The sequence below is a fragment of the Anolis carolinensis genome, chromosome 2 (genome assembly GCF_035594765.1).
Source record: "Anolis carolinensis isolate JA03-04 chromosome 2, rAnoCar3.1.pri, whole genome shotgun sequence".
Classification (NCBI taxonomy): domain Eukaryota; kingdom Metazoa; phylum Chordata; class Lepidosauria; order Squamata; family Dactyloidae; genus Anolis; species Anolis carolinensis.
In genome coordinates, this window is record NC_085842.1 from 169,535,768 (window position 1) to 169,546,321 (window position 10,554).

Consider the following 10,554-nt stretch of genomic DNA (forward strand, 5'->3'; position numbering starts at 1 on the left):
TCAGATTGAAAGCCATATTCTACACAAGTGCAATGTGGAAAAGGGCTAAAGGCCACAGCTCTTCTCAAAAAACTATTCCAAACCAACAGTTTTGCCAGCAGCAAAACTAAATATTGATTAGAAAAAAAAAACAATGTGTACATCTTAATTTATTTCCACACATAAGAATGAAGCATATCAAAAGTTTTCTTCTACTAGGCAAGATTATGATAACTTTTCCACATTTTTTCATTTTGGGAATTTTTAATGAAAATATAATAAAGCAATTTTTACAAACAAAAATTATGATGCTTTGAACAAAGCCCCCCTTTTAAACTCTTTTTTAAATTCCCAAAATGCATTCGTCATCATCATTATCTTGTATGTAGGCTGTTGATCACATTTCATGGTGTCCTATTGTTCACGCTGACAGCTGGTGGCAATGAGTCCACTGCAGATTTAATCCAAACATTAAGGAACTACCACTAGTGCTGAACTCTATCCTTCAAACTGGTTCAGCTTGTTGGATACTACCAGCACAATACAGTTTAACACTTGGAGTAGATTCATGGCCCTTCTGAAATGGGAACCCCAGCACCTACTTTATTAAAAGACTAGATCAAAAATGAGATGTTCGTTTTAGCCTGATGGTCAAATGCAATTTGTCTTATTGTGTTGTTCTCAGGAGCCATATTCTAGCTTTTGGCCAACTGGGAAAGGAGACTTAAATAGCATCATATTCTAGTTTAGTGCTCTTACTGCTTTTTTGAGAGGTGTTTTTAATATAGGAAAAAGCTAGCGGCTGAAAAACAACCAAATGATGGCATTGTGGGGAACACTAACAGGTCAGGTTGAGGGTCAAGTAAGCCAGGTTTGACCCCAAGGATCTGGGCTTCTCCCAGGTCTAGACTACACAAAGCATAACCTGAGAAAACAGCATTTACAGGGATGTTTGGGTTTTTTCCCCCTGCATAGTTGGAACCCCTTCCAGAGGACACTCTACAACAGAAACCCAACACAAATGCGGTGCACTCATTGGACACTGTGATTCAGGTGCAAAGTAAGTGGATAACTTTTTGTCCTATATATCAAGGGATGGGGATGAATATACAATTGGGGATAGGGACAGTTCTGTTATTTACCTTTTGCTGCCAGTACTATTTGACATCCCAGTGTTTTTTAAAAAAGCAAAACTATTTCAGCCATTGTTTGATATTAAAATGAGCATTCTTGGGATGGCTAAAAATTGACTAAGCCCAGAACATATCATTGCAAAAAAGTGAGTGGATATCCAAAAGAAATGAAACCTGGAAATGGCCAACCAAATGGGAAGACTTGGCCACGGTGGTCCACGCCCTTGTTACATCCCGTTTAGACTACTGCAACGCACTCTACGTGGGGCTGCCTTTGAAGACTGTTCAGAAGCTTCAGTTAGTCCAACGGGAGGCTGCCAGGTTAATAACTGGAGCGGCGTACAGGGAGCGTACCACTCCTCTGTTACGTCAGCTCCACTGGCTGCCGATTAGCTACCGAGCACAATTCAAGGTGCTGGCTTTAGCCTATAAAGCTCTAAACGGTTCCGGCCCAGCTTATCTGTCCGAACGTGTCTCCCGCTATGACCCACCTCGAAGCTTAAGATCGTCGGATGAGGCCCTGCTCGCGGTCCCGTCAGCCTCACAGGTGCGGCTGGCGGAGACGAGAGACAGGGCCTTTTCAATAGTGACTCTCCGCCTATGGAACGCCCTCCCCAGTGAAGTCAGGCAGGCTCCCTCCCTCCTATCCTTCCGTAGGAAGGTAAAAACTTGGTTGTGGGGCCAGGCTTTCGAATAAGAATCAGCAGCATTAATTACTATTATGTATACTGGAACTCAACTGACAGACCCAGTCTTTTAAACTTGTACACGCCTATCTATATTTTATAAATGCATTTTATGAATGTTTATGTAAGTTAATTTTTTAACTGATTTATAGTGTATTGTACTGTTTTTATATGTCTGTTTTATTGTAAGCCACCCTGAGTCCCCTGTTGGGTGAGAAGGACGGGATATAAATATTGTAATAAATAAATAAAATAAATAAAGACGATGGGGGCCTTCTTACACTAACAGACAATTTTCATGAACAGCTGATAGCATGACATAGTCGTTTCTGGACTGTGCCATATCTTCGTTTAAACCAGAAGAGCATTAAGAGCCTTCAGCCTGTAGGCCAGATGTGGCCCACAAAGGTTTCCTCCTCCTCATCCTCTCTGTCCTGAAAGGTTTAAACCAGGGGTATCTTTCGATGTCTCTTGTATGTACGCTTTTTCTCCTCTTCATCCATGCCTTACTTGACTGTTATTTGTACTGTTATTTCCCTTCATCCTTATCTAAGTATCTCATGCAGGCCTCTTTGATCAAGGGTTCAATGGCTATATCTTCCTGTGCCCCCCTTCAGTTCCATATTACTATACTCTTGTTTTTACTTTGCTTGTGGAACTTTCTTGATAGTTTATACTGTTATTTTCCTCTATCATTGTGTAAGTAATTCTTTGATCAAGGATTCCAGGGTTCTCCACATTTTTCTTGGCTTTCCTTCTTTTTATACTCTAATTTATTTGTATTTTGAATTCCAGAATCATTTTATCATTTATATAGAACAGTGGTTGTCAACTTGTGGGTCCCCAGATGTTTTGGTCTTCAACTCCCAGAAATCCTAACAGCTGGTAAATTGGCTGGGATTTTTGAGAGTTGTAGGCCAAAACACCTGGGGACCCACAGGTTGACAACCATTGATATAGAAGATGGCACTTCTCTTGCCCCCCTCCGCGAAAGATACTTGTTTAAGTAAGATTTTTGATCAAATGTAATGTTTCCAAAGACTCCCAATATGTTATATTCAGATAGCTCTGTGTTAGTGTGCTGTTTCTTCTATGGGGTTGTGTCAAATCACCATGTCTCACTGAAGTTGAGAAGATTATAAGCCTTCTTTATACACTTGGTATATGGCAACATCCCCTACTTTGTGAGTTATTGATAGAGAGCATTTCAGAGCCAAACTTAGTGGAACTTGGAGGGGTAGAGTTTTAAAAAAAATAAAACTCCCAGAATGCACCAGTCAGTATACATTTTCCCACACTGGCTGAGGAAATTCTGGGAACTTTTGTCACAAAATAATCACTTTTCCCTGTTCCTCATCTTATTGATCACATAGCACTTTGGTGGGTAACATTCTGTGGCTGTAGAATAGGAAACCAGATCTCAACACACTGATGGGTTTATTGCCTAGGGCACCCCAGTAGGGCTTGACTTCCCACTCTGCACGCAAGGATCGGGCCGTGATTACCACCTTCTCTCTTCCAGGCCAATACTGGAGCTCTGTGCGGCGCTTTGCCTCCACCGTGGGCTACTCATTCCTGGAAGCCCAACGCCACGACACGGAAGAAGTGGAGACTGTGACAGCACTGGCCTCACTTTCTGTGATGGCAGAAAAAAGGTGATTCATTGTTCTTCTCAAACAACTCAAGTCATCATTTCTTTAGGCCTTGTGATGGTTGTGCTAGATGATACAGAGACAACTCAAGTCAGAGGTTGGAGAAGACTTGCAAATGCAGATGGGTGGCTGCTATTTCTGCAGGCAAAACATCTCAAGAAATAAAGCTTTTGCATAGCCGGACTCCCAAAAGTGATTTGCTATTTCAAAGGATTATTTGGCTGCTGAAAGCTAGAACTCAGAAATATCCACACAAAGGGAGGGAAGAAGGGAATTTTTCCCAAAGCAGATTAATACCAGCCCCTTCATTGTGTTAGTATTTCCAGCAAATTGTTTCTGAAGAAAAGCCACATCTTTTTGCAAGACGGTGCATCTGCCTGCAAGATGGAATGTTTCAGAACAGCCATTCATTGAGGAATTCAGAGTCTGGTTTGAGGGAATCGCATAGTTAGAAGGGAAAGCCAACTGCTTGGAAAGAGCTAAGGAAGTATAGTAGAGGAGAAGATTTTTATTTGGAGCCGGGAATATTGGGTTCCAACAAATGCTTCTCCAGCAAAGCTCAGTGAGTGAGTGGGCTCGGTTGCAGTCTGTCACACAAGGTTGTCATAAGGATTGACTCAGTATGAGCCCTATTTCCATGAAGGATGCATTCCGGGAATTCATATGGATACACAAAACTGTGGGTAATTTCAAACCATTAGCATAGTATAGAGTTGCAAGGGAAGACCTAGGAAATGCCTATAGATAACACCTCTCTAGGCATTGCTAAGTTCTCCAGCATGACTTAGTGGTCAGCCTCTTTCATAGGCATACCATAGAAGCATCTGAAGGACATAGACATATTTTGTCAGAAGCAGTTAAATGAAACTATAGGTTCTAGCCCTGCAGGTATGGAGGTCAGTATTATAGTACTCTGAAACTAGCAATCCATATATGAAGAAATAAATTTATTTTTAGGTCTGTTGACTTACAAACATGCAAAAATTATATAGTAGTCCCTAAAGTTACAAAGGAGCCTCTGGTGGCACAGTGGGTTAAACTTGCTGACCAAAAGGTTGATGGTTTGAATCCGAGGAGTGGAGGAAGCTCCTGCTGTTAGCCCCAGCTTCTGCCAACCTAGCAGTTTGAAAACATGCAAATGTGAGTAGATCAATAGGTACCGCTCCGGTGGGAAGGTAATGGCACTCCATGAGGTCATGCCTGCCACATGACCTTGGGGACGTCTATGGACAACACTGGTTCTTCAGCTTAGAAATGGAAATGAGCCCCCAGTGTTGGACACGACTAGACTTAATAATGTCAGGGGAAACCTTTACCTACCTTTACTAAAGTTACAGAAGCACAGGTATGTTTGCCAGGCGATGTGTGCAACCTGAGCATTTTCTGATAATAAGAATGAGGTTTATTTGTTCTCACATTCACGAAGGAGTAATTACAAGGGTTTCTTATCACTGGAAGAGATTGTAAACACTTTTGTGCATTTTTGAACTATTTGGGGTTTTTTGTCCTTTCAGTGTTCATTGATTTGATCTTGGACTTGATTTTTTAATTCAAGTTTTTGTGACTACAGAAATTTTTTCGTACAAAAGAGCTATGGGATGCAAGAAAACACACATAGTGATTGAGTTCTTAAGAGGCTATATTAATGTGTCTAGATGCCCTTTCTTGCCCAGCACAAGAAAATCTCTGCTAGGGATCCAGAATTGCCTTCTTTTTCCTTCACAGAACTAAATCTCCAGGGTTCTCTGGGGAAGAGCAAATTACTGTTAAATCAGTTTATTTGGGGGTATAGATACACCTTCAACTCCTGGGATCTCACAGTCCCTGTGATGTTTCCAGTTCATTCCCCTGATGTTTATATCTTGTTTTCTTCGGTTTTAGGCAGCAGGATGAGCCTATGGAAGAAGAGCCCATGAACCAATGAAGATCCATTTCATCCTCCCAGTGGGAACAGAATTTCCTTAGTGGTTCATTCCTCATAACACAGTCCTGGTCCATTGCATAGCGCATGCTACTCTGACTCCCAAGGCTGGAAAACACATTCAACTATTGCAATACCAGCTGTGTGGAAGGGGCATATGGCAAATCATCCAGGATTAGTAGGTCCCCCTTGGGGGCTGCCACATGCAAAACTCCACATTCCAAGAAGTAGTCCCAGACCTGTGGTCCTCTTGTTGGAGAAACAGCTTGGATTAAAACTCTGACAACCAACAGTGCCTGGTGGACACAGGAGACTGAATATGGACTGCAAAACTGGAGAGTTTACTCCGACGTTGGGGTGGTGCCTTTTCCCCTCCAGAACCAAAGAGGCCCCACAGAGAGATCCTGCTGGGGCAGAGCCAGGGTTTTATTGTCCTTATCCTCTTTTTTTCTAAGCAAGATTTATTTCCTTCTTGAAGGAAGCTGGACCTTTACAACAGGAAAACTTTTTTAAAAAACGATTGGATTTTCAACACTTGGTAACATCTTCGAGAAGTCACCTAGGCCAGCTCCTGCTTCAACTACTCTCCCAAACTTTCCCTTTTGTTCTAGGACCTCCCTAATTTGCACTATATACAGATCATTACAGACACAGACTTTTATCTAGTTTGCCACAGGACTTTGTGGGAACAAACTGAATCTCCTTGTGGACTCAAGCCCTTAATGTACCATTCCTCAACACACTATGTAAATATGCATCCCAGTGGTGTTTGTGGCTGGTTGATGTGCCTCTGACCCCTGAACATAGGCCATTCTTATTCCAAAAACAAATTTTGAGGGAGGGAGTTGGGAACAAAGGACGTGAGCAGGGCAGTGTGTTCTCTGTTATCCCAATCAATATGTGGAATTCAATTTCCTGTGAATCTTAGTTGTTTGGGTGCTTTGTTGATCCTCCCCTCCCCCCTTTGTCAAAAACAAAAAAGCAAAACACAAACCACACAAGCTTCTATCCTTATGATGTGTTTGAAAACAAGCAGGCATTGCACCTATAAATGCTCTGTTATTTTGGTAAGTGGAGTGTGTGATCTACATAGCTGTGACATCTTTACAACTTTTATTGAAGAGCGCCTACTTTTCATCTGTCAGAGCTACCAATTTGGCAAAAGTGTCCTACAAGGAAACACCACTTGGTGTTTATAAAATTACAAGTCGACATCATGCAGATGAACACATGCCAGTCCCACACACTTCTGTTTCGCATTGTGTACATGAACTGAAAAGTTGCAAATGATTGTAGCAAAACTATTTCACACACAGGAAATCAATCATGGTTCTCAATCTCACTGCCAGTGGCCAAACTGGGAGTAGGGACAGAGCAAAAGGAGAGAAAAGCTGCATTTGATGGAAAGGGGAGCAAGGTATATACTAAAGTGGGCACGAGAAAACTTTGGCCCTCCAGGTGTTTTTGGACTTTAACTCCCCAAATTCCTAACAGCCAGTCTGTTAGGAATTGTGGGAGTTGAAGTGCAAAACACCTGGGGGGGGGGAGAGAGTTTGCCCATGCCTGTGCTAAAGGATGCAGTGTATAGAACACATATAGAAGAAACTCCTGGATCTAAACCAGACAGTAAATTTAGCCCTTGTTGCAGCTCAGACATGCTATTTTTTCCATCAGACGGCAGGACTTTATATATTAAAGCTCTACTTCTGTTCCTCAGCAGTGCAGTTGGGGATACCCCTATCATGCACCCGGAGACATGAGTTAGTGGGTTTCAGTCAAAACCTTGAAACCAGGGAAAGACAGGTAGAATTGCAGTCTTACTGGTGGTAGCCAGAGTATTTAAAGTGTTCATCTTACACAGGAGTGGACAGCACATGTGGAAGGTCCGGTCATATGTTCTGGTCTCTCTGCCCCATTTGCTGTTACTGTCAATAAAATCTCACTGCTGAAATTCAAAAACATTTCAAAAAGAAGAAATCCTCCCCAAAAGGGAAGGAGACACTGCCCTGCCATTCTCCAGTAGTAATATTATTTTCCACTAATTTTCTTCTTTAATTCAAACAGCAAGTAATTTTGGTCATTTTCTTCGTGCTGCAAGAAGGTTATCGAAAACTGCAGGTTTTCAAGGCTTTTTCACAATTCAGGAATTATTCTGCAGAAAATTCACACACAATTGTTTTGTCTAGAACGTGTTCGCAGGAAACAACATATTCTGTGCAGGAAAAAAAATCAGAATTATCTTCATGGAAAATTCTGTTTTCTGTGTTTTATTTTTCATAACAAATGTGCAAATCTTCCGTAGATTAAGCTTCCAGTTACACCAGTTCCAATATTTCTGCGCAGAAAATGCTGTTTTCTGTTCAAAACAACCATATCTGTATTTTGTATAGAATGAGAGCCAAATTGCAATGATTCTCATCAGTTGATGTTTCTCTATCTGGCTGTCATCATTTGAGAAACATGCAGGTTTTTTTTTTTAAAATCATTTTTCTATTCTTGTTCTTTAAAACTACGGAGTAGGATGGTCAGACACTTCTATACCATAGCTTTCCCTTTGATACTCAATTTCAGTCATGATGGTGGAAAACGAAGTTTATAGCTTTGTCTCATAAGTTATCTATCTCTGCCATAACTGCCATAGAAGATGATCATGTGCTATTTGAGGACATTTTCAGATAGGAATCCCTTAATGCAATGCAGTATTGACATGGGTTGCTGTGATTCTTTCAGGCTGTATGGCCATGTTCCAGAAGCTTTCTCTCCCGATGTTTTGCCCACATCTATGGCAAGCATCCTCAGAGGTTGTGAGGTATGTTGGAAACTAGCACTGACATGGTTTCCATGCCCCAGTGAATCCACTCTAGGTTTTGATAAAGACTTCAGTGGGAACTATCCCCGGTACTGAAATATACCCTCCATACAGGTCCAGCATCTCTAAAATTCAGACAAAAAAATCTGAATCAACACAACATCAACTGATAAGAAAATCACAAGACACTACTGATGCAGTTCCATTATCCAAGGCTTGGACTTAAATAGAGTCACTTCCTTCAGGGCCTGCTTTTCAACCGCAATCTATATACCATTTGAAGAGTGGAAGGAGTAAGGTGAGAAAGCTGCATAGCAGAGGTTTCACAAAGAAATAGGCGAGGCGAGCTGTAGCTTTTTCTCCCTGTTCTGTTGAAATTAAGCAACGGAGGGAGTTTCTACACCAGTCTCCGGTATAGTGTCCAGACTCATGGAGGGAGGGGATGGCCTTGAATTTGGAGGATCCAGGCCACTTCCAGTACCATGCAATATTTCTTCAGCTATTTACAACATGAAACAAGGTACTGATCATAAAATCATGCAGATGGAAAAGCTTCCAAGGGCCATCCAGTACAAACCTCTGGCCTCCAGGAATATACAAAGCATTCTCAACAGATAGCCATCCAGACTCTGAAATCTTTAAGAGAAAGAAACTCCATCTCACCACAAGGAAGCCTGTTCCACTGTGAAACTGCTCTTACGATTGCGAAGTTTTCCCTAATTTTTAGATGAAATCAAAGATAACTGACCAATGCCTTCTGTTGGTGAACCAGGTCAAACCAGGTTGCTGGTAGAGCTGTTCCTTGCCAGGAGGTTGGCACTTTCATCCTATCCTAACCCCAACTCTGCCAAACACATTTGATGTAGACATGTAATTAACCTGCCATCATTTTCCAATAATAATGTGTTGTGTGCAAAATTTGGATATCACTTTTCTCCATTCACAGCCAGGAACTACAATAAAAATAGGCCACAATTATAGCCATAGGTAAAGGTAAAGTTTTCCCCTGACGTTAAGTCCAGTCATGTCTGACTCTGGGGGTTGGTACTCATCTCCATTTCTAAGCCGAAGAGCCAACGTTGTCCGTAGACACCTCCAAGGTCATGTGGCCGGCATGACTGCATGGAGCGCCGCTACCTTCCCACCGGAGCGGTACCTATTGATCTACTCACATTGGCATGTTTTCGGACTGCTAGGTTGGCAGGAGCTGGAGCTAACAGCGGCCGCTCACTCCGCTCCCGGGGTTTGAACCTGGGACCTTTCGGTCTCCAGCTCAGTGCTTTAACGCACTTCGCTACCGGGGCTCCTACTATCAAATAAATAATTGTGACTTTGCATTCTCTTGCCTCTCCCAATCTCTACATGGGTAAGAGAGGGCAGGAGGGACAGAAAGAAATTGATACAGCATTGCATTGGTAAACCACTGAAAATCTTATTTCTATGAACTACATTTTTTAATCCATGAGATCTCTTTATCCTTGCAGATTTTAAGTGATTCACAATGCAATTCAAAGCCTATTTACTTAAATCAAATTTACCAATGAACAAACCACTAAACTGAGTGGCCCTTATTTCTGTGCAAACAAATACAAGGTTGAGAGGAAATTGTGCTGTAAGCATAATTTGCTTTGACAAATGGAAAAAATAAGGAAGTAGAAAGGTCTGTCTCCTCAGCTATTGTGGACTAAAAGGTAAAGATAAAGTTTTTCCCCTGGTGTTAAGTCCAGTCATGTCTGATTCTGAGGGTTGGTGCTCATCTCCATTTCTAAGCCGAAGAGCCGGTGTTGTCCGTAGACACCTCCAAGGTCATGTGGCTGGCATGAATGCATGGAGCGCTGTTACCTTCCCGTCAGAACAGTATCTATTGATCAACTTACATTGGCATGTTTTCGAACTGCTAGGTTGTGGACTACAGCTCCTCAAAACATTGGCCGATGTGTCTAATGGCAAGGGATTGTAGGAGTTGTAGCCAACGCATCCTGATGATCACAGGTACTCCATTCCTACTTTACATCACAACATGCCCCAGGAAGCATCAGCTTTCTGTAGGTGATCATTGGTTGAAGAAAAATGGCTAGATATACTCCTCTCCTAATTCCTGTTGGGAGCAAGATATATGTTTCTGACTTGCTGTGTATATTGGGCAAATTTCCATGGGTAGTTACGCCCATTGCAGTGGAGCCACCACAAAATTAGCCCTGCTACATCACTTCACTGTTTGTACAATCAGGTTGTTTTTCTTTCCTTCCTGTGGATTTGAGCTCCTTGGATTCACAGGAGAGTAGAAAAATGGTCTGTTTTAATCAAAGCAGCACCATTGGTGATGACAGGGTAAGCTGAGACTTTCCAAGGCTGGACAGTACACACAAGCATA

General features: G+C 42.0%; 1 protein-coding gene across 6 annotated transcripts in view; it reads left to right on the forward strand.

The window, feature by feature from the left end:
* Nucleotides 1–6,442, forward strand: part of hdac7 (histone deacetylase 7) — a 281,863-nt gene extending 275,421 nt beyond the window's left edge. For all 6 annotated transcript variants that reach the window (XM_016995792.2, XM_062971059.1, XM_062971060.1 and 3 more), the window contains 3 exons: nucleotides 955–1,039; nucleotides 3,321–3,453; nucleotides 5,332–6,442. In XM_016995792.2, the coding sequence (XP_016851281.2) occupies nucleotides 955–1,039; nucleotides 3,321–3,453; nucleotides 5,332–5,374 (261 nt within the window). In that variant the 3' untranslated portion in view covers nucleotides 5,375–6,442. The remainder of the gene's footprint in view (nucleotides 1–954; nucleotides 1,040–3,320; nucleotides 3,454–5,331) is intronic.
* The last annotated feature ends 4,112 nt before the right edge of the window (nucleotides 6,443–10,554 follow it).